Source organism: Cetorhinus maximus, chromosome 14, assembly GCF_964194155.1.
Source record: "Cetorhinus maximus chromosome 14, sCetMax3.hap1.1, whole genome shotgun sequence".
NCBI lineage: Eukaryota > Metazoa > Chordata > Chondrichthyes > Lamniformes > Cetorhinidae > Cetorhinus > Cetorhinus maximus.
The window spans coordinates 23,227,893-23,251,928 of NC_135892.1; the positions used below are offsets into that span (position 1 = coordinate 23,227,893).

Below are 24,036 nucleotides of genomic sequence, written 5' to 3' on the forward strand. Positions count from 1 at the left end.
AGGTTTTCCCACCCACGGTAGTCGACAGGGCCCTCAACCGTGTCCGGCCAATCTCCCGCGCATTCGCCCTCGCAGCTTCCTCTCCCTCCCAGAACCATGATAGAGTCCCCCTTGTCCTCACTTATCACCTCACCAGCCTCCACATTCAAAAGGATCACCCTCCACCATTTCCGCCAACTCCAGCATGATGCCACCACCAAACACATCTTCCCTTCACCCCCCCCGGCGGCATTCTGTAGGGATCATTCCCTCCGGGACACCCTGGTTCACTCCTCAATCACCCCCTACACCTCAACCCCCTCCCACGGCACCTTCCCATGCAACTGCAGAAGGTGCAACACCTGCCCCTTTACTTCCCCCCTCCTCACCGTCCAAGGGCCCAAACATTCCTTTCAAGTGAAGCAGCATTTCACTTGTACTTCCCTCAATTTAGTCTACCGCATTCACTGCTCCCAATGCGGTCTCCTCTACATTGGAGAAACCAAACGCAGACTGGGTGACCGCTTTGTGGAACACCTTTGGTCTGTCTGCAAGCATAACCCAGACCTCCTTGTCGCTTGCCATTTCAACACACCACCTTGCTCTCATGCCCACAAGTCCGTCCTTGGCCTGCTGCAATGTTCCAGTGAAGCTCAATGCAAACTGGAGGAACAGTACTTCATCTTCCGACTAGGCACTTTACAGCCTGCCGGACTTAACATTGAGTTCAACAACTTCAGATCATGAACTCTCAATCCATCTCCACCTCCTTTCCGATCCCGTTTTTCCAATAATTTATAATTTAAAAAAATATATTTTTCTTTTCCCACCTATTTCCATTATTTTTAAATGTATTTCCATCCATTGTTTCATCTCCACCTTTTGGCCTATTTTGATCCCTTCCCCCTACCCCACCCCCACCAGGGCTGTCACTTGCTCGTCCTGCTTTCTATCCTTAATGTCACCATTAGCACATTCCTTAGCTAATATCACCACCGTCAACACCCTTTTGTCTATGATATCTTTGGCAATCTCTTCTTTGCCTCCACCTATCACTGGCCCTCTATCCAGCTCTACCTGTCCCACCCCCCCTCAACCAGCTTATATTTTGCCTTATTTCTAAATTTCCTCAGTTCTGATGAAGAGTCATACAGACTTGAAACGTTAACTGTATTCCTCTCCGCAGATGCTGTCAGACCTGCTGAGTTTTTCCAGCTATTTTTATTTTTGTTTCCATTTAGCCTGTCTTTGCTCCAGATTCCTTAATACCCTGGTCTAACAAAATTCTATCATTCTCAGTTGGGAAATTTTCAATTGACCTAGCCTCTACAGCTTTTTCTGGGGACAGAGTCCCAGATTTCCACTACCTTTTTTGTGAAAAAGTGCTTCCTGATATCACCCTTCAATGGCCTACTTTGAATTTTAAGGTTATGCACTATGTCACAAAATTGCATTACGCCATGAATCAAGAAAGCATATAAAAAGGAAAAACTTTTCTTTAACCTCTTGGCCAGTGGCCTTAATAATTCCATCCTCTCCGTGTGGCGACATCTTCTCAATGTATCTGGCTCTCAGTCCTTCCTTCACAAAACCAATATCAGACAACAGCTCTGCAAACTGTCTCTTCATGCTCGAAATCTCCTGCAATGTGGAGAAAAACAACAGAAAATAATATGAATCAGTATGACTTGTGGTGCATTCACTACATTCTTAAGTGTCAGAAGAGGTAAAAGGCCACCTACCTGTAGTATTCTTCCAGACAAGAAATTTTGTCTGCAGTAACTGTATCCTGCTTGAGAGCTCACCTTTAAGGCAACACTCCATCCCTAGATGGATAATTTAAATTTAAAAATGTTATAAATTTAAAAAAGACACATACTCCAACATTCACACCACAAGTAATGGATAATGATTGCCTCCAAGAAGAAAAGACGCAGTGGCCTTTCCTTGACATTCAATGCCACCACCATTGCCAGGACCCCACCATTGGCATCCTAGGGGGTCATTACAGACCAGAAGCTGGGTTGGACCAAATATATTAGCAATAGGAGCAGGGCTGAGTTTGAAGGCTCACCTCCTGATGCATCTCCACCATCTACAAGGGTTAGGTCAGTAGTGTGATGTAATACTTAGCACTGGCCTGGAACGTTGCAGTCACAACAACACTCAAGAAGCTCAACATGATCCGTTTGCAAATCTGCCAGTGGACACAGTATTGACCCCATCTGCCACAAGCACATGATGATTTTAGTATTTGCAATTTACAGGATGTATGGCAGCAACTCAACCAATATATGAGACCTTCAGCATCAAAACGGGCATGAGCAGCAAAATCATTGCATCACCAGCAGGGAAGTTTTGTTGAGCCTTTATAAAGCTCTGGTTAGGCCCCAACTAGAGTACCACGTCCAGTTTTAGGCATCATGTTTCAGGAAAAATGTGAGAGTCCTTGAGAGGGTGCATTAGAGATTTACCAAAATAGTTCCAGAGATGGGGGATTTTTGTTACAAGGTTAGGTGAGAAAAGCTGGCAGTGTTCTCCTTGAAGCAAAGGAGATTGAGGGGAGATTTGATAGGATTATGACAGATTTGGATATGACAGGTTTGCAAGGTAAAACTGTTCCCATTGGCTGATAGCACAAGGACTGGGAGACATAGATTTAAGGTTTTGGGCAAGAGATACAGGGGGATGAGAGGAAGAATACATAGCGAGTGGTAATGACCTGGACCTCGTTGTCCACAGGAGTGGAAATAATCAATGATTTTAAAAGGAAATTGGATGAGCATGTGAAGGAAATAAACCTGCAGGGCTACAGGGATTCAGAGAGGATGAGGGACTGAGGATTGCTCAGAGGAGAGCTGGCATGAATGGGCTGAATGGTTTCCATCTGTTCTGTAAATGTCTCTATGACCATCACTTTCCTTATCTCTTCTAAGGCACACACCAATTTGAACATATATCACACTTCATCATTGCTGGGTGCAAATCTTGGATGTCCCTAACCAAAATTATTAGGAGAACACCATCAGCTCAAGAACTCAGTTTAAAGAGAAGGCCTATTCTCACTTTTTAAGATGCCAATGAAATACAGCTTCCCCTGTGTTATTTACATCCCCAAGAAAAAATAGCATAAAAATAATTGACTAGCCTATGTTGGGAAAAGGTGGGGTGGCGTACTTGAGTATTACAGGTTTACTGCAGCTTCTAGTTCTTCCTCTATCTCTTAGGGGAAATGCCACACATCCACTTAGTACTACCCAAATGAGATTGTGAGCTCACTATGTAGTTACAGCACCACAACAGGCTGTGCAAAATAAATAAATCAACATCGAACTATGGAGTTCACTGGCATTCCAAAAATATGGCAGGATGTGGATGTGAATTTTGATTTTTTTGGGTTGCGAATTTTCAAACCCCTGTCTTTTCAGAGTTATACAGCACAGGAGGAAGCATTTGGTCCATCGTACATGCGTCAATTCTTTGAAAAAGCTATTCAATTAGTCTCACTATTCTACTCTTTCCCCACAGCTCTGAAAAAGTTTCCTTTTCAAGTATACATACACTTCCCTTTTGAAAGTTAAGGGAGAGCTGGTGAACAAAGGACCAGATTTTTGGCCACAGGGAGAGAAAATCTGTAGCTAGTTATCACAGACTGTTCTGACACACCTGACAGTCAAGGTTTCCAGAGAGGGCAAATCAACTCAAAGACAAAAATTCAAAAGGTCTTCAGCAATCCATTAGAAACAAATATTTGCTCTTTACTGTTCACCTTAATAAATGCATCTCAGGTTTGCAAAGGAAAGTTCAGTTGTTGGTAGGAATGAGCAATGTTGAGGACAATACAGCAGGAGTGCTCAGCAGTCGCAGTCTTACCTTGTAGGCTTGGAGAAATGCAAGAAAGTCACTGTGAGCCACAGCAAAATCCAGCTTCTTCACCTTGGCTTCTTCTCTCTTATCCCACGGAGAAACCTTTCAACAGCACAAACCATTTTATTTAAAAGGTATCTATTAACTAACAACTGCATATGATTTAAACACTTAAAAATTACAACCATTAGTGTTTTATTCTTGTAATTATCCTTGAGGTTTCAAACTTTATTTGTTTGCTGCTCTAAGAAAATTGCAGTTAAAACCAAAAATGGTGAAAATTATTTTGAGTTCTACCCATTTGTTCTCATCTTCACATCTCTCTGTACAAATTATGCATGCTCCAATTAGGTGTCAACCTAGGCTCAGCGGTAACACGCTCATCTCTCTGGCAAATGGTGTTGGTTTTAGTCCCACTCCAGGGATTTGAGTATATAATGAAGGCTGACACTTCCAGTGCAGTATTAAGGGGTGTGGCGCTGTTGGAGGTGCGTTTTTCAGATGAGACTTTAAGCTGAGAACCTGTTTGCCCTCGTAAATGGTCAATGACCGCATGACACTACTTTGAAGAAAAACAAGTGGGTTCTCCTGACGTCCTGGCTAATATCTAACCCTCAACTAACACCTAAAAAAGCAGATGATAGATTGTCCCATTACTTCAACAGAAGAGTGTTCAGCAAGTTAAAAAGACCGATTTGTCTAAGTTGATGTTGTCTCTTGTGTGATGTTAGGCCAAGTCTCGACTTGCATAGCCAATTGCAAATACTGCATATGAAGATGGTGTTGGAGGGATGGATGGACGTATTGGCCTGCACTTGACTCTGTTCTCCTCAAGTGTCAAAGTCACTTAATGACAGATACATTTGGGTTTGTTTTTTCTCATGTTTTGGGATCCAGCTTGCAAGTCCTGAGGTTGGCCCATGGTCAGCTGGCTGTAGCGTACTGCTTTTGGTACATGGGAATCCTCCATGCGAACCACATGATCAACCCAGCGAAATTGAGCGCTGATGAGCATGTTCTTGATGCCAGGGATGCAGCACTTTGCAAGAACCTTGGTGTTGGAAATTTGGTCCTGCCACTTGATGTTGCACATAGATCTAAGACAGCAAAGATGGAATGCTTCTAGTTGTTTTACGTGATGCTGGTAGGTTTTCTAAGTCTCGCACTCAAAGGAGTAAGGTAAGAACCACTGTCTATAGACTTTGGAAAGAGCATGGAGTTTGTTTCAGAACAAAGGTCAAAGTCTCTAAGTGAAACTGCCAAACACTGAGCTTGTCTTTGCAAGGCGATGATTGATGTTGTCAGCCAGTGCAGTGTTATTGGAGAGGATACTCCCAAGATAGCAAAACCTCTGTACTGAACAGAGGAGTGTTTTGTTGATAGGGTCTGTGGGGGTCTTCGATTATGTGACCGAGGTAGGTTAAAACAAGGTCTCGATCATTTTTAGACTTAATAACAGGCCAAAGTGTTCTAAGACTAGGGCAAAGCAATCAACAAGCAGCTGAATGTCCCCCAGAGTATGTGCTATGACAGCACAGTTGTCCCTGAACAAGTGTTCACTCAGTTCCATAACCTTTGTTCAAGCTTCGAGCCTTTGCAAGTTGAAGAGGTTGCCTGCCATCTGTCCCGAATTGAACGTGCATTTCTGCGTCAAGATCTTTGAGTGTGTACTGGAACATGGTTGAGAAGTATATGGCAAACAGAGCTCGACCCAATACATAGCCTTGCTTGGCGCTGTTGGTGACAGGAAAGGCATCCAATGATGTACCACGTTGCATCATGCTGGCCATTATGCCATCATGAAATGAGCATGTGACAGAGCATTTCTTCAGAGCAGCCATATTTGTACAGAACCTTCCACATGCCTTCCTGGTTTACTGTATCAAAAGCCTTGGTCAGGTCAACGAACACCATATAGAGGTCCTTATTCTGTTCATAGAACTTTTCTTGAATTTGACATGCTGCAAAGATCATGTCCACTGTTTCCTGTCCTGCACAGAAGCCACACTGTGAATCTGGGTACACAGAGTCAATGAGGTGAGTGACGATCTGATTAAGAATAACCCATGCAAGAATTTTTCCTGCCGTTGAAAGAATTGATATTCCACAATGATCGTCACAAATGGACTTGCTCCCTTTCTATTTGTAGAGATCATTTATGGAGGTATCCTTGTTGTCTTGGGTCACAGTGCCCTGGTTCCAGATTAGGCAGAAGAGACTAGTGAGTTTTCTAACAATGAGTCACTCTGTACTTGAATACTTCAGGTGGAATGCCTTCAGCTCCCGGCGGCTTGCCCATAGAAAGCCGCTTTATCGCCTCCATAACTTCCACTTGAGAAGGACCAACAGCAAGCTCTTCCAGAGTGCGGTGCTCTGGAAGTGACGAACAGTATCATCGCACACTATGGATTGTTGATTTAAGAGATTACTGAAGCACTCTGCCCAATGAGAGAGAATCTCATCCTATTTGTTAGGAGCTGATTGCCATCTGCTAAGAGGATGGGTGTCACACCGTTGGCTTTGGGGCTACAGACTAATTGCAGACCTTCATTTAGAGCCTTCAGATTGTTTTTAAATCGGCAGCTACTTGAAGCCCATCAGCCTTGTTTTTCCACCATCAGCTCTTCAACTCTCATAGTTAGGCCTGCAGCATGTATTTTGCACGATGGTATCTGGTGTCCCCTGTTTGTGATTTCTTGTCAGATACGCAAGATCTGTGAGCGTTGTGCACTTCGTCTAGAAACTTGCCTATGTTTTGGTCGTTGTTGTCAAATCAGTCTTGGTGCTTCTGTTTAACAAATCCTAGGACCTCAGATGACGTGTTGTTACATCCTTTAACTTTTGCCAAGAATCTTCAATGGCAATATTGTCCTCTGGAATATCAGCAATTCCTTTGGCTAGTTTGTGTTTTAGTTCTTGTCTTTTGGGCATGTCTTTGAGGACAGTTACATCAAGCTTCCTTTGTGGCTCGAGTCTGTGCTGAAGCGCCTTAAGGTTTGATCTTCAAAGACACAATGCTCCTGATGAGCTGATGGTCAGACCAGCATTCTGCTCTAAGGGAGCAGGTAGAGCGCCATTGTACAATAACATAGTCCAACATGTGCCACTGTTTGGATCTGCAGCACATCCATGTTGTTTTCAGTTTGTCAGCTTGCTGGAAAACTGTGTTTGTGATGGTTAGGTCAAACTTGTGCACTTAGAGATAAGGAGCTGGCCATTGGAGCTTGCTCTGCCAATGCCAAATAATGAGTTTGTCCTGATGGGGTACTCCTCTAATTACCTTTCTGAGGTGATCATAGAGTGTTTCTTGGAACTCATTTGTGTGTGTCATTGTTGGAGCCTAGGTACAAATGAATGTTGCATGCTAGTTACTGGCAAGACTTAAGGGGGGAATAATGAGTTGATTGCTGTTCTCCATAGGAAGTGAGTCAAGCTTGTGTGCTAAATCTGTTAGAATGGCAAAGTCCAGGCCTAACTGTTGAGGCTGGTCCTTGGACTTGGCAACCCAGTAGAATGTGTAGCCTGCACGAATCTCCTCAAATTGAGGCTCCTCACCAAGCCTGGTTTCGTTTAGGGTGGTTATGTCGATGTTGTACCTTCCCAACATTCTGGCTATGAGGGCTGTTCTGCTCTTTAGTCTTTTGTTGTTGTCTAGAAGCGTTCTGACATTCTGTGAATTGAGCTTCACATGATAACAAGTAGTCGTGTTCTTTACATTTCAATGTGTGAATAGATGACCAGCCAGGAGCAGTAACCTGGAAGGTGCAGGTAGAGCAGGCTATGTTTAGGGTTCCTTTACTTCCCCTTCCCTAGGTCTGCTCTGTTACCTTGGTATCTCTGGTGTTTTGGTTGAGGATGACTTGCTGAACAACCTGCACATTGAGTACATTTACAGAGCCTCTCCCACTCCCCCAAGGCAGCTGATACAACACTGATGCAATATGTGCCACAGGCATTAACAGCTGAAAGGGTGCAGGTTTGATGTTGGAGTTGTCCTTCTCCTAGATAAACTGCTGAGCAGGCAAGCATCATCTACCTTTGACACTGCTGTCCAGTCCGTGGCACTATTTGTGATCTTCTGCACTGTCAGCTGATGTATACCTTAGTAGTTAACCCATAACTGAGGGTTTTGAAATCAGAGGTCCCTTCTCCTAGATGGGCTGCTAATTAAGACTGACAAGCCAAACCAATCCAGAGCTGTCTGATTTAATGGCAACAAACATCTGCCTTCACACCTCTGCTCACAGTTCTAACAGAGATTGGCACATGAAGCCGGGCAATAGTAGTTTGATTGGGAAAGGCTATTTGAGACATTGACCACATGAGACTTTTTGTAGATGAAGAGCATCTTAATTTTCTTCACCATCCTGGTCCTTCCTAACCCTAAAGCAGATAATCTGGTCATTATCAGATTACTGATTGTGATACCTTGTTGTGAACAAATTGGCTGCCAGCTTCCTATTGTACAACAGTGACTACACTTCAAAAAGTACTTAGTTTGGCTCTTGGGGCATCCTGGGGTAGGGTAAGGCGCTATATTCTTGTTTTTGAAAAAACTGTGCACCCAATCCTTCAGGGTTTATAATCATGAGTCGGTACTTTACAACAATAAATAAATAGGATTAATGTAGAATAGCAGATACATTAAATCATAAAATACTACTGTATATCAATTATTTTCATCAGAAGTTATTGTGTAACTGTATTTCCTGTATGTTAGCATAAATTTGAAGGATTAATTTACTTACAAAGGGGGATTTAAAGGCTAAACTAGCTGCAATGGTCAGAGCAGGATCAAGGCAACGGAAGATGGCGCCAAACAACATTAGTTTTCCAATGCGGACATCCACTGGCAAAAAAGCTAAGTGATACCCCAAAGGAGTGAGTGTTTCATCTAGTGTGAGAGCCCCGAGGTTCTGCAGGCGGTCCTTAGCTGCTTTCAAACCTTCTTCCATGGGTAATTCGACCAGACGCGAAAGAACAGACTCCAAATCATGATTTGCAAAAATGTCCAGAACTTTGATCCTAGGCAAAGAGAAAAAAAAATTAACTCTCAAATTCAATTTTTAAAAAATTCTCCAGAAACAATGACATGTAGTATTATCCAGAATACTAACTACAACGCTTCTTCAAAGAGAGCCGTCATAAATGATAATTTAGTCCAGTGGGAAAGAAACATTTTGAGCTTAAATATATGACAGCAAACTGAAAGGGGTTACATTCAATACTGAATACTGGCAATACAAATCAGATGAAAAATGGGCAAATAAAGCATTTTGTTGATGCAGTTATTTTAGCAAGGGATCTATTACCATTTCCCTTCAGCATTCTCTCCACACTGTATCTCTGTCAGCAGTGCTGAGGGAATACTGCACTATCAGAGGTGCTTGCTTTCAGACAAGACATCAAACCATGGCCCTGTCTACTCTCTCAAGAGGATATAAAAAGGTATCATGGGACTACTTCTAAGAAGAGCAGGAGGGTTTGTACTGGTGTCCTGGCCAATATGTATACTTCAACCAAAATCGCTAAAACAGATCATCTGGTCATTATCTCATTGCTGTTTCTGGGACCTTGCCATGCACAAATTGGCTACCGCATTTCCTACATTACAACAATGAGTACATTGCAAAAAGTGATTCTAGAATTCAAGATTTTCTTTCTTTTCTTCCCATGAGAAGGCAGACCATATAGCTATGATTACAGTGGTCCCATCTCCAGATTATCCCCATATTTAATAGCATTCACATTCATAGGAACATACTTTTAAGAATACTTGTTCTGCTGGATTGCCAGTGATGAATTAAAACTGAGAATTTTCTTACTGCACTCCACTTTTACTGCTGTGGTAGGTCGGTCCAGTTCAATTTTACACCTCCAACCAGCTGCTTCCTGGGCTTATAGTCTCTTATCCACGGTGTTTCACTGGGTACCTCTCACTCCTATGCAAGTCACAGTCCCTTTTGATGCTACGGAATTGCGATTCACTCAGTGCAATGGAATATTATCTGGAGCATAAGGATAGACTAACTAAACTCCAGCGCCTTAAGAAAGCCTTGCAACACAGGAGACTATTTGGCCCATTGTCCCTGTGCCATATCTTTGAAACAGCTATTCAATTAGTTCCACTTCTCTGCTCTTTCCCCATAATCCTGAAAATGTTTTTTCAAGTTTTATTCCAATTCCCTTTTGAATCTTACTATTGAATCTGCTCCTACCACCCTTTCAGGTCATGCATTCCAAATCATAACAACAAATCATACCATTAAAAAAGAAATTCCCCTCATCTCCCTGCTGGTTCTTTTGCTAATTATCTTAAATCTGTGTCACTTATTTACTGATCCTCCTCCAGTTGAAACAATTTATCCTCATTTACTTTTAGCATCAATCAAACAGTGCTGTGCATTGAAGCACCGAGGATTTCAAATGAAATGGAGTGGACTGGGTCTGGTTTGATTCAGTTCATCTTGGGATCTGTACAGGTTGCTGTATAGGAAATGTACAACATATTGTGTCAGCCATGGATCAGTTGGTATCATTCTTGAGTCAAAAGGTTTTGGGTTAAAGTTCCACTCTAAGGATTTGAGCACAAAATCTAGGCTGACGCTCCAGCCTAAATTTGGATGAGACATTAAACTGAGGCCTGTCTTCCCTCTTGTGCGGACATCAAAGATCCCATGGGACTATTTCAAAGAGAAGCAGGGAAAGTGTCTTGGTCGAATTCATCGCCCAAACATCAGAACTAAAAACAGATGATCCAGTCATTATCACATAATTTGTGGGATCTAACTGTATGCATATTGGCTGCCACATTCTTAGATTACAACACATCACAAATACTTCCATGTAGAGCATTTTGAGACCCTGAAGTCATGAAAGATGTTACAAAAATGCAAATACATTCTTTTTACATTTTAAACGCCTGCAAATTTGTTAAGTTGGAATCAATGTTTTTTTTCTTCATATGCAGTTATTTTAATGAACATGTAATTGTTGCGACTCCATAAATAGTTGTTCCAACCTTAGACAAAGCTGTTCCAGTGGCACCCTCTTTATCTCGGGCAATTGCAGCTCCTGGAGGTGGTGACGATAGCAGTGACTAGTAAACAGGTGGAAGCAGATCCCTGAAGCTACACGCCCAGCTCGACCCTTCCTCTGCTGGGCATTAGCTCGTGATACCCAGGTGTCCTCTAGGCTCTCCATCCCTTTGCATGGATCATACCTGGAGGTCAACAAGTATGTGACAAATCAGATGAGACTCGTTGCACTCCCATACAACATTGAGATTTCGAATTTGAGGCCAAAAACTAAAACATCTTGCAACCCAAATGATGATGAATACATCATCAGGGAAATTAGACTAACTGACAGCTCCTTCAAAGAGCTAACACAGGCACAATGAGACAAATGCTATAAAATTCTATGATTATATGAAGAACAAATTTATTTACCTCCCAACTGCCCCTGATAATATGTGGCTATACACCACCTCCTTTTCTGACCTCTGTACGTACTCCATATTAAATTGATTTCCATCATCTGGGTTTAGCCATGTTTTTGTTATTCCACTACATTGCAGTTCCCCAATACTACAACAGCTTCCAGTTCTGGCAACTTATTACTAATGCTTCCATCATACATATTAGTATATTATTGGAGATTTGCTTCATTTTATGTGCCCCAGTTTCTGTTTTTCCTGGGTTCTAGTATTAGTAAATCTCTGGGTTTATGAATTCACATCCGTCGTTTAGCTATCTTGTGCCCTTTGATCAGCACTGTCTGGGATCCGATTACTTCCCTGCCCTCCCCTCACTCATCTAGTTAAAACTATTTCCAGTTGCTGCATTAATGTTCCTTGAAAATCTTTCTTCCTACTTGAATTAGGTGTAGATATCTCTCATGCTAGTCCTAACTATTTTGAAAATATTCTCAATTATTTATGAAGACTAGTATTGGTGTTTTCATAGCACAAGAATTAATTCCGTCCATCGTGCCTGGGACAGCTCTTTGAAAGAGCTGTCCAATTAGCCCTGCTGTGCTGCTCTTTCTTCATAGCCCTAAAAAGTTTGCACCTTCACCATCCTTTCAGGCTGTGCATTCCAGACGTTGTGTAAAAAGAAACGTCTTCTCATCTCCTCTCTGGTTCTTTTGTCCTAGTTTCATAGCCATTCATGCACATCCTCAGTTTACCCCCAACCAGAGATCATCAGCCTCCTTACAATTCCTGACTTGATGAGCTGTGTTACCGATAGCCAGTCCATTAGGCTCTGGGTTAACACAACCCTAAACCAATCACAGCGATAACCCTGAACATAACGTGGTTGTCTATGCGGGATTGAAATTTTGCTCAATAGATAAAAAGATGGCACCCTAACCCACAGTTTTACTGTCTCCAATGAGTCTTAAATTATTATTTTATTGTATTATTCTGTACCTCTTTTCTTTCATCTTGCCGGAATCAATAACATAAACAACATCATCAATGGTGACTGAAGTTTCAGCAATGTTGGTAGAGATTATAATCTTGGTAGTTCCTTTTGGAGGACGCAAGAAGACAGCTTGTTGTTCCTCACTGGACAGTGAAGAGTGCAGTGGGTGTATAATACACCTGGAAGAGAACAGTCAGTTTATTTCATTGTCAACGAAGAACATTTGTTGGCAATACTTTGAAAATGGTAAAGATAGTTGAACTGTTTTGCCATGTATTAATACAAGAACAGAGAAATTCTGAAACAGGGACACCAAGTTAAATTTATTAATTGCCCATAAAAACAGTTTAAAAATAACTTGCATCCCTGTGCTGAACACTCTCTGCTTAACATGCTGAATTAGCATTGTGCTTGAGGCCTCACTATTGTTGGTCTGAAACCAGTTGCTGGAACTCAGTGATTCCCCTCTGGTTCTTTTCTTCTGTGAGGTTTTGGACTCTGGAGAGCAACTACCATTACAATGTGACCGAGAATTAAAAATTCAGCAAGCAGAGGATCAGCTACCCATATCATATGGATCCTATACACAAATGCAAATTACTTTTCAAAGCAACAGACATGTAGCATAGTGAAATCAAATGAGAACATGACATATTTACAGGATAATACCAAGATGGAAAAGAGTTTATATAAAAAAAAGAATTGGGTTATCAGAAATTAGTGATTTGGTTTAAAAATACTTAAGATTGTAGAGGAAGAAAAGATCGAGGGAGGTATGTGGTTCCAGTTTTGAAGCTTCGGGTAAAAATGAGTACAAGGGTGTGTCATTAATCTTGATTTCAACCCTGAGATGTAAGGAGAAGGAAGAGCATGAGGGATGGTAAATATGGAAATTGGAAAGAAAGTTCAGAGAAGCATCAGCTATTATATTATGGGATGAAAACAGAAGTCAGAGACTAGAGGTTCAAACTTGGACAAGAGAGCTGAACTCCAGAGGTGAGGTGAGAGTGACTGCCCTTAACATCAAAGCAACATTTGACTGAGTGTGGCATCAAGGAGCCCTAGCAAAACTAGAGTCAATGGGAATCAGGGGGAAAATTCTCCACTGGTTTGAGTCATACCTAGCAGAAAGGAAGATGGTTGTGGTTGTTGGAGGTCAATCATCTCAGTTCCAGGACATCACTGCAGGAGTTCCTCAGGGAGTATCTTAGGTCCAACCATCTTCAGCTGCTTCATCAATAACCTTCCTTCTATCAGAAAGTCAGGTCGGAAGTGGGGATGTTCGCTGATGATTGCAATGTCCAGCACCATTTTGCAATTCCTCAGATACTGAAGCAGTTCATGTCCAAATGCAGCAAAGCCTGGACAATATCCAGGCTTGGGCTGACAAGTGGCAATTAACATTTGCGCCACACAAGTGCCAGACTATGACCATCGCTAGCAAGAGAGAATCTAACCATCTCCCCGTGACATTCAATGGCATTACCATCAATGAATCCCCCACTATCAACAACTTAGGGATTACCATTGACCAGAAACTGAACTGGACTAGCCATATAAATACTGTGGCTACAAGAGGAGGTCAGAGGCTACAAATCCTGCTGGAAGTAGGAAGAGTCATCTCCTGACTCCCCAAAACTTGTCCACCATGTACAAGGCACAAGTCAGGAGTGTGATGGAATACTCTTCACTTGCCTGGATGTGTGTAGCTCCAACAACACTCAAGAAGCTTGACACCATTCAGGACAAAGCAGCCCATTTGATCGACACCCCATCCACAAACATTCACTCCCTCCACAACCGGTGCACAGTGACAGCAGTGTGTACCATCTACAAGATGCACCGCAGGAACTCACCAAGAACTCCTTCCAAACCTACAATCGCTACCATCTAGAAGGACAAGGGCAGTAGACACATGGGAACTCTACCGCCTGGAAGTTCCCCTCCAAGCCACACCATCATGACTTGGAAATATATCACCGTTCCTTCACCGTCCCTGGGACAAAATCCTGGAACTCCCTCCCTAACAGCACTATGAGTGTACCTACACCACATGAACTGCAGCAGTTCAAGGCTGCAGCTACTACTTCTCAAGGGCAATTACGGATGGGCAATAAATGCTGCCCTAGCCAGCAATGTCTGCATCCATGAATGAATTTTTAAAAAATCAGGTCCCAACCTTGGTCACCTTGCAACCACGTCTCTGTAATAGCTATCAGATCATGCATATTTATTTTTATCTGTGCTGACAATTCATTAATATTGTTACCAGTGCTCCACGCATTCACATAAAGAACCTTTAACTCTGTCCTTTTACCATTTTTGCAATCTCTTGTCTTATCTCCTAAACAAAAGCTTAGGAAAACAGCCATTCCCTGGTTCATTCCCCAGGACAATGCCTTGACCAGAGTCAAAACAAAAGCTTGGCAGTTAACTGTTTCCTTGTGCATTCACCATGGCAACGGCTCTACCAGAGTCCACTTGCCAACCAATCAATACTCTCTTCTCATGCAATATAAATTGTTGTTCCCTTTAAAATTGGCATTCTTGCGAAGGTGTATGTTTGTAATATTGTAATATCTAACTCTGTAAATAAATATAAAAGTGTGGAAAGGTTGGCTCCCGTGCACTCTTAAGTGTGTTTGCTCTGTCCCTTCCTGCCACACTCTGGTTATCATTACCCAGATCACTACCCTGCTCTATTACCTCATTGTTTCCCTTTGATTTATCACATCCCCTCTCACATGATCCCTTCCCCCCAGTATTTAGTTTAAAGCCCTCTCTACCGCACTAGTTATATGATTCGCCAGAATACTGGTCCCAGCTCGGTTCAGGTGAAGAGCATCCCAATGGTACATCTCCCACATCTCCCAGTACCAATGCCAGTGCCCATGATTCGAAACCCATTTCTCCCAGTCTTTGAGCCACGCATTCATCTCTCTAATCTTATTTAGATTTGCTTATGGCTCAGGTAATAAACCAGAGATCATTACCATTGAGGTCCTGCTTTTTAAGTTAATTTTTCTTTGGTTTCATCTTAGTGAATCTCTTGCAGATTCCTCTTCATGACCTTGACATCCTTATTAAAGTAGGCACCCAAAAATGTCCCAAAGAGCCCTTCTTACTTTACTCCTTTCAGTTACAAACCTTTTGTCGCGCCTATTGTTGAAGAAAGGGTTAGATTGAAGTTGTTCATACAATAACTTGATTTCTGCCAGGCCAGGCAAGAATATTAAAACAGCACCTATTGGAATAATCAAATTAAATTAAAATTAAAATAGCAAAGGCATGAAACATGGCTTGGTTATTCTCACACTTTGTAGTACCTTTGTAGCTGCAAAGGTTTCTAAATTAGATTTTTTTAGGAAACTAAGCTTCCTTAAAAAAATGAAACAGGTTATTTATCCTGTTCGCTTTTAGCACTTGTAGGTGAGCCACACTGCGATCCCGACTGATAATCTTAAATTGGTTGTCAGTGTAATTCAGGATTGTTTAGCAAGTGCTGTCAAATCATGGAATCACCTCTAGAAGCGACATATATTCAAACACAAGGCCCTGTCCTTTGCATTGCGCCTTTTTCAGCTAAACAAAAGCTTGGGGAAACAGCCATTCCCTGGTTCATTCCCCAGGGCAATGCCTTGACCAGAGTCAAAACAAAAGCTTGGCAGTTAATTGTTTCCTTGTGCATTCACCATGGTGATGGCTCTACTCTCTTCTCATGCAATATAAATTGTTGTTCCCTTTAAAAATGGCATTCTTGCGAAGGTATATGTTTGTAATATCTAACTCTGTAAATAAATATAAAAGTGTGTAAAGGTTGGCTCCAGTTCTATCTTTCAGGAACTGGCGTCCTAGAGTAAAACAACTGGCTTCAAAGTGCTATGATATGAGATCGAGGAATGGTGCTGCTTGAATGCAAGTCTTTCTTTAATTATTGATTTTCTCTTAGCTTTGATTTCCTCTTTCTCCCAATGCACTCTCAGCAAATATTCTTGTTCAACCATGAGGTTCATGGCAATCATCTTACAGGAAACACCAAGCAGGTTTCAACTTGGGCAGAACTGCACACCACCCCAATTGCATCTCCACCATATGCTTTGCCCCAAGGCAAGTGTGTCAGCAGAACTGACCTCTAAGCATACAAGATTGAAGCATCAGGCACATGTTGGTCAAGGGCTGCTTAAACAGCTTCTCTTAGAAATTACAGCTATTACAGCATAGCAGACTGTACATGGCTCCACTAACCTGGAGGGTAATTGTGTTTTCCATCCACTATCCACTCTAGTAGAGCTTCTATTAAATCCAAGTTGATCTTATCCAGGTCCATACCAGCCATAGTCTTTAATGCTGATTTACTAACCCCTAAAAGGAAAAGAAACAGACTTAACAAAACAATACAAGAAAGTGCAGTACTATGTATGCTATTGCCAGCTGCTGTGCAGTTAACATGCACTCTAACTGCATGTAAACAGAAATTCACAGGTTTCCACCTCACTCCTTCCTAATGTTGATGGAGGCAATTTGAGTACCATTTAAGAATAATGCCAAGTAGATGGTGGTTCACTGAATTTCTTTAAGCAAGAGCTGGACATATTACTGGCTGGAGCAGACATCACCTCACTCAAGAGATTAGCTCTGCAAGTCATTATCTGGGTCGGAGTAACCTCTTGGACTAGTTTTGATAGCTTAAGATAGGAATTTCCAAAACACCTCTCAAAACTGATGTGGGCTTTTATTGTGGTTTTTCATCTTTCCCAGGAGATTACATGGTTTCAGATTGGGTGTGGAGAGTAGGTATTATGATACCCAAGACATCGCCAGTTGTGGGGGACAGGTTTGATGGACCTGAGGATCCTTACTTGTCTGACATTGTTCCTATCTTTGGAATGATAATAAATAGAATAAAATCATTCCACAAATGTCCCCATAAAGTAGGAAAGAAGAGTACAAAGTATCGTGGAGTAGACATGCAATTTCCCAACTGGCTACTTTTGAAGGAGCTAAGAGCTGATGAAAAATCTAAAATATTTGTGTGTTTGGGAAATGATAGTATCAAGATTTCCAAATACAGGTGTTGCTCCCGGAACACTCACTTTGGAAAGGAACCAAGAGACTGAACAGATCAAGTAATTTATGAAATTTAGCATAAATACAACTTGTTTAAATTTATTAAGTGGTGAAATATTTAAGATACAAAGCAGAAATTAATTTCCAGAATGTACATTCATAAAGCATATATTGTTGAATAAAAGTACCATATATACTCATGTGAAAAGTCAATCCCATGTAAAAGTACACAGCATGATTTTTGGCTTAAAAACATAATTTTTCATACACTTTGTGTAAAAGCCAACCCTAACTTTTAAGGGATCAATGGCCAGAAATTTCAGAACCAAAGTATAATCTCGGATTTTAATGATTTGATTTTATTGTAAATACAAATGGACATGAACATTGGTAAATAAATGTTAGCTAATTAATATGGATAAAATGTATACAGCTTTTGGTGTGAAAATAAATGCTAGATAATTGACATGACCTCATTGTTATTGGATTTTACTATATTCCATTGCAACGGTCTTTTTTGGATTTCACTTGGGCCCAAACCAAGCATGCATGTCAATCTCGAATATTAATAAAGCAAAATACTGATGCTGGAAATCTGAAATAAAAACAGGAAATGCTGGAAATACTCAACAGGTCAGAAGCATTTGTGGAGTTCATGTTTCAGGTTGCAATGACCCTTCATCAGAACACTTAATTCTTTAATGGGATGTGGGCATTGCTGGTAAGGCCAACATTTGTTGCCCATCCCTAAATGCCCCTGAGAAGGCAGTGGTAAACAGCTTTCCTGAACTACTGCGGTCCATCTAATGCAGGTACACAGTACTATTAGGAAGGGACTTCCAGGATTTTGACCCAGTGACAATGAAGGAATGACAATGTAGTTCCAAGTCAGGATAGTGCGTGGCTTGGAGAGGAACTTGCAGGTGCTGGCGTTCCCATGCATCTTGTGTCCTTGTCCTTCTAGGTGGAAGGGGCTGCAGGTTTGGAAGGAGCCTTGGTGAGTTGTTGCAGTGCATCTTGTAGATGGTACACACTGCTGCCACTGTGCATCGGTGGTGGAGAGAGTGAATGTTTAAGGTGATGGATGGGTTGCCAATCAAGTGAACTTCTTTGTCCTGGATGGTGTTGAGCTTCTTGAGTGTGTTGTTGGAGCTGCACTCATCCAGGCAAGTGCAGAGTATTCCTCGTTGTCCTGACTTGTGATGGGTAGATGGTGGACAGGCTTTGGGGAATCAGGAGATGAATTACTCATCTCATAATTCCCAGTATGACTTGCTTTTGCAGCGACAGTATTTATATGGATGGTCCAGCTCAGTTTCTGGTCAATGGTAACCCTCAGGATGTTGCTATAGTGGGGATTCAGCAATGGTAATGCCATTGAAGCTCAAGGGGAGATCAGATTCTCTGTTGTTGGAGACGGTCATTGCCTGGCACTTGTCTAGTGCGAATGTTATTTGCCAGTTTTCATCCCAAGCCTGAATGTTGTCCAGGTCTTGCTGCATAAGACAACAGACTGTTCAGCATTTGAGGCATTGCAAAAGGTACTGAACACTCTGCAATCATCAGGGAACGTCCCTACCCTGACCTTATCATGGAGGGAAGGTTGCTGATGAAGCATTGATGACAATGGTTGGGCCTAGGAAACAACCCTGAGGAACTCATGCAGAGCAATGTCCTGGGACAGAGATGATTGGCCCGCAACAACCACAACCATCTTCCTTTGTGTCAGGAATGACTCCAACCAGTGGCGAGTTTTCCCTGCGATTCCCATTGACTCCAAGTTTGCCAGGGCTTCTTGATGTCACACTCAGTAAAATGCTGCCTTCCTGTCAAGGGCAGCCACTCTCACCTCACCTCTGGAGTTCAGCTCTTTTGTCCATGTTTGGACCAAGGCTGTACTGAGGTCAGGAGTGGCCCTGGTGGAACCCAAACTGAGCATCAGCGGGCAGATTACTGCTGTGTAAGTGCTGCTTGATAGCACTGCCGACAAGACATTCCATCACTTTGCTGACGACTGAGAGGCAGCTGACGGGGTGGTAACTGGCTTGATTGGATTTGTCCTGCCTTTTGTGGACAGGACATACCTGGGCACTTTTCCACATTGTCAGGTAGATGCCAGAGTTGTCGTACTGGGATAGCTTGGTTTGCGGCACAGCTATTTCTGGAGCACAAGTCTTCTGTATATTGCTGGGACGTCGTCAGGGCCAAAGCCTTTGCAGTATCCAGTGCCTTCAGCCGTTTTTTGAAATCACGTGGAATGAACTGAATTGGCTGAAGGCTGGCATCTCAAGATGAGGCAGAGATGGATCATTCACCCTAATGATAAACATCTTACCCAGGGTCATCACAACCTGAAACGTTAACTCTGTTTTTCTCCATAGATGCTGTCTGACCTGATGAGTATTTCCAGCATTTTATGTTTTTACCTCAAACATTACCCATATAAAAGTCAACCCTATGACCTTTGGCCTGAAAAATTGGGCTCAAAAATTCGACTTTTATAAAAGTATAAACAGTAAGCCCATTATGAAGTTTGGTAATTTTTCAGTATTAGATGGTACCAAATAATAACCCTACTTCTAACAATATATAGAGAGAGGATAAACAACGACTACGTGTGTACAACATTCAAGGTGTTTGGATGACATTGTGAAGGGCAACAGTGAGGAAAGATTTAAATACTCATCAAGCCTTGAAAGGAGGCCTAATCAGGATGTGGAGGAGAATGCAGAAGTAGGGTGGAGCAAGATGATGAAAGAATTGATACAAAATCCTCGCCCTCATTTCGTATACATATAGAATGATCATTTCCAAGGTAGCCCAAGATTTTATTCTTTTTCTCATTCACATGTTGCCCCTTTGTAACATTATTAATAGGCAAGCACGTATATGATTAAAATTCACTGTTCTATTTCTCAAACATTAAAACCTTTAACTCCATGGCTATCCTAGTGCTGTTAGTCAAGAATAAAATTTTTAAAAAAGAAAATGCTGGAATCATTCAGCAAGTCAGGTAGCATCAGTAAAGAGAACAGATGAGTTAACTCTTGGTCATGGATAGACCAGAACTTTCTCCAGCTGAACACCAGCAAGGCCAAAGCAATCTTATTCAGCTCCTGCCAAAAAGCCTTCTCAGATTCAGTTTTCTTCCCTGGCGTACATCAAATTTTATAAGTGACCTAATCTGTTTAAACTCTGTGTCCTGTTTGATCCTGTGCTAAGGCTCAAATCCACAGTCCTAAGCAAACACATTCATCAGCTTTCTTCTACACACAAGCTCCAGCTTATTTAAAACTCCACATTTGGCCCGAAGTCTCATTCACCCTTCGCTCCTGTTTGTGAAGATAACTCTCACTCTGAGTGCACCATGCTGAAAATCTTTTGACCTCAAATACAAATCCATCCATTGCCTTGCTCCCACTGACATCTGCAAGCTCCTCATACCTGTGCTTTTTGGTCCTCTGACACAGGCCTCCTAAAATCCTTACTCTTTCCATTGCACCATTGATGGTACAACATTCAGCTGTCTTGAACCTTGATTTCAGAACTATGTCCTTAAACCTCTTCATTATTCTGCTTCTCCTTGGTCTTTAAGAGCCTTCTAAGCTTCAGCTTTGGCTCAGTGCTAGCATTCACCACTCAGACAGAACATCATAGGTTTAAGCCCCACCTAAACAGTCTTAAGCACAATCTTGGCAGACACTTCAGTGTAGTATTGAGAGAGAGCTGCTCAGCTGCAGATGCTGCCTTTCAGATGAGACTGGAAAACAATCACTATTTGAAGAAGAGGAGTTCTTTCTGGCATCCTGGCCAATATTTATCCCTCACCAACATCATTAAAACAGATGATAATAATAAACAAATTCTTGCATTTACATAGTACTTTTATCATAGTGAAACATCCCCAGGCAATTCATATGAGCCTATTAAACAAAATTTGACACCAAGCACAAAAGGAGATATTAGGAAAAATGAACAAAAGATTGGTCAAAGAGGTAAGTTTTAAGGAGCATCTCAAAGGAGGAGAAGCAGAGAGGTTTAAGAGGGAATTCCAGAGCTTAGGGCATAAGCAGCTGAAGGCATAGCTGCCAATGGTGGAGCGATGAAAATCAGACATGTGTAAAAGGCCCAGCAGGGAGATTTCAGGGGGTTGGAGGGCTGGAGGAAATTACAGAGATAGGTAGGTGCAGGACCATGGAGGTGTTTGAAAACCAGATGAGAATTTTAAAATCAAGATTTGTCTGACTGGGAACCAACGTAGGTCAGCGAGCACAGGGATGACGAGTGAAAGGGACTTAATTCATTCATTCACAGTATGTGGGCATCGCTGGTCAGGCCAGCATTTTTTTCCCATCCCCAATTGCCCTCCAGAAGGTGGTGGAGAGATGCCTTCTTGAAACACTGCTGTCCATGTGGTGCTGGTATGCCCAAAGTGCTGTTAGGAAGGGAGGTCCAGGATTTTGATCCAGCAACAGTGAAGAAACGGCGATATGGTTCCAAATCAGGATGGTATGTGGCTTGGAGGGGAATTACAGGTGGTGGTGTTGTCATGCATTTGCTGCCCTTGTCTTACCAGGTGGCAGAGGTCATGGGTTTGGAAGATGCTGTCGAAGCAGTCTTGGTGGGTCGATGCAGTGCATCTTAAGATGGTAAACATTGTTGTCACTGTGCATCAGTGGTGGAGGGAGTGAGTGTTTAAGATGGTGGATGGGGTGCCAATCAAACAAGCTGCTTTGTCCTGGATGGTGTCAAGCTTCTCAAGTGCTGTTGCAGCTACACTCATCCAGGCAAGTGGAAAATATTCCATCACACTCCTCACTTGTGCCTTGTAGATGGCGGACAGACTTTGGGGAGTCAGGCGAGTTACTCTCTGCAGAATTCCAAGCCTCTGATCTGCTCTTGAGGCCACAATATTTATGTGGCTGGTCCAGTTCAGGTTCAACAGTAACCCTCAGAATGTTGATAGAGGGGGAGTCAGCAATCGAATTGCATTGAATGTCAAACGGAGATGGTTAGATTCTCTCTTGTTTTAGATGGTCATTGCCTGGCACTTGTATGGCACAGATGTTATCTGGCACTTATCAGCCCAAGTCTGAATATTGTCCAGGTCTTGCTGCATATAGATTGGGACTGCTGTAGTGTCAGAGGGGTCACGAACGGTGTTGAGCATTGTGGAATCATCAGTGAACATCCCCACTCTGACCTTATGATGGAGGGAAGGTCATTGATGAAGCAGCTGAAGATTATTGGGCCTAGGATCCTACTGAGGAACTCCTGCAGCAATGCCTCGGGACTGAGATGATTGACCTCCAACAACCACAACCATCTTCCTTTGTGCTAAGTATGACTCCAACCAGTAGAGAGTTTTCCCTCAGATTCCCATTTACTCCAGTTTTTCTAGGGTTCCTTAATGCCCTACTTGGTCAAATGTTGCCTGGATGTCAAGACCAGTCACTCTCATCTCACTTGTGGAGTTCAGCTCTTTTGTCCATGTTTGGATCCAAGGCTGTAATGAGGTCAGGAGCTGAGTGTCCCTGGCAGAACCCACAACCCCTTCCATCACTTTGCTGATGATCAAGAGTAGACTGATAGGGCAGTAATTGGCAAGGTTGGATTTCTCCTGTTTTTTGTAGACAGGACATACCTAGACAATTTTCCTCATTGCTGAGTGGATGCCAGTGTACCGGAACAGCCTGGCACGAGTGAGGATAAGGGCAGTAGAGTTTTGGGTGACAAATCAGAGGCTAGCCAGGAGAGCATTTGAATAGTTAAGTCTGCAGGCAACGAAGGCAGGTATGAGTATTTCAGCAACAGACGAATTGAGACAGGGACAGAGATGATGTTACAGAAGTGGAAGTCAGCAGCTTTGATGATGAGGCAAATTTGTGGTTGAAATCTCATTGAGGTCAAATATGACACCAAGGTTTTAAGTGGTCTAGTTCAGCTTCCGAGTTGCCAGGGGTAGAGGTGCAAGATGGTGTGGAAATGGAGATTTTGGTAGGGACCGAAGGCAATGGCTTTGGTCTTCCCAATATTTTGCTCATAAAATTTCTGTTCATCCAGCACTGGATGTTGGACAAGCAGTGCGTCAAATCAGAGGCAGTAGCGAGGTCAGAGAGGTGGCGGTGAGGTAGAGCTGAGTATTGTCAGCATACATGACACGTTTCCAGACGATGTCACTGTGGTCCAACATGAATATAAGAAATAGGAGGCTTGGGAATTCCAGAGTGAATGATGCGGGAGCATGTAGGGTGGCCATTTCAGGTGATTCGCTGGCTATGACTGGATAGTTAGGAATAGAACCAGATGAACAGTCCCAACTAGCTGGATAATGGAGGTGAAGAGATGGAGTTGGGTGTTATGATTAACCTGTCAATGATTATCTGCCTCCATTATCACATTACTGTTTGTATGACATTGTTGTGCATAAATTGGTTGCTATGTTTCCTACATTACAAGAATGGCTAAATTTCAAAAATGCTTCATTAGCTGTAAAGTGCTTTGGGTTTTCCCAAGGTCATGAAAGGATTGCAAGTTCTTTCTTTCTCTATTTCCTTAAAACCTACATTTTCAAGCATAGTTTTGGACATCTCTTCTAATTCTTCTAATGTTTGGCACCCAATTCTAGTCTGTGAAGCGTTAATCCTTGTAAGTCACATGCTCTGTGACTCACAATCTCCTCAAGCCCTACTTA

The 24,036-nt window shown here is 42.4% G+C and overlaps 1 protein-coding gene across 3 annotated transcripts in view; it reads right to left on the reverse strand.

The window, feature by feature from the left end:
• The window catches only part of dhx57 (DEAH (Asp-Glu-Ala-Asp/His) box polypeptide 57), a 95,163-nt gene that overhangs the window by 15,604 nt on the left and 55,523 nt on the right, over nucleotides 1-24,036 (reverse strand). For all 3 annotated transcript variants that reach the window (XM_078556663.1, XM_078556661.1, XM_078556662.1), the window contains 8 exons: nucleotides 16,521-16,637; nucleotides 15,423-15,519; nucleotides 12,281-12,454; nucleotides 10,868-11,068; nucleotides 8,595-8,871; nucleotides 3,853-3,948; nucleotides 1,722-1,805; nucleotides 1,483-1,620 (listed from right to left, as the gene is read on the reverse strand). In XM_078556663.1, coding sequence (XP_078412789.1) covers nucleotides 1,483-1,620; nucleotides 1,722-1,805; nucleotides 3,853-3,948; nucleotides 8,595-8,871; nucleotides 10,868-11,068; nucleotides 12,281-12,454; nucleotides 15,423-15,519; nucleotides 16,521-16,637 — 1,184 coding nt within the window. The remainder of the gene's footprint in view (nucleotides 1-1,482; nucleotides 1,621-1,721; nucleotides 1,806-3,852; nucleotides 3,949-8,594; nucleotides 8,872-10,867; nucleotides 11,069-12,280; nucleotides 12,455-15,422; nucleotides 15,520-16,520; nucleotides 16,638-24,036) is intronic.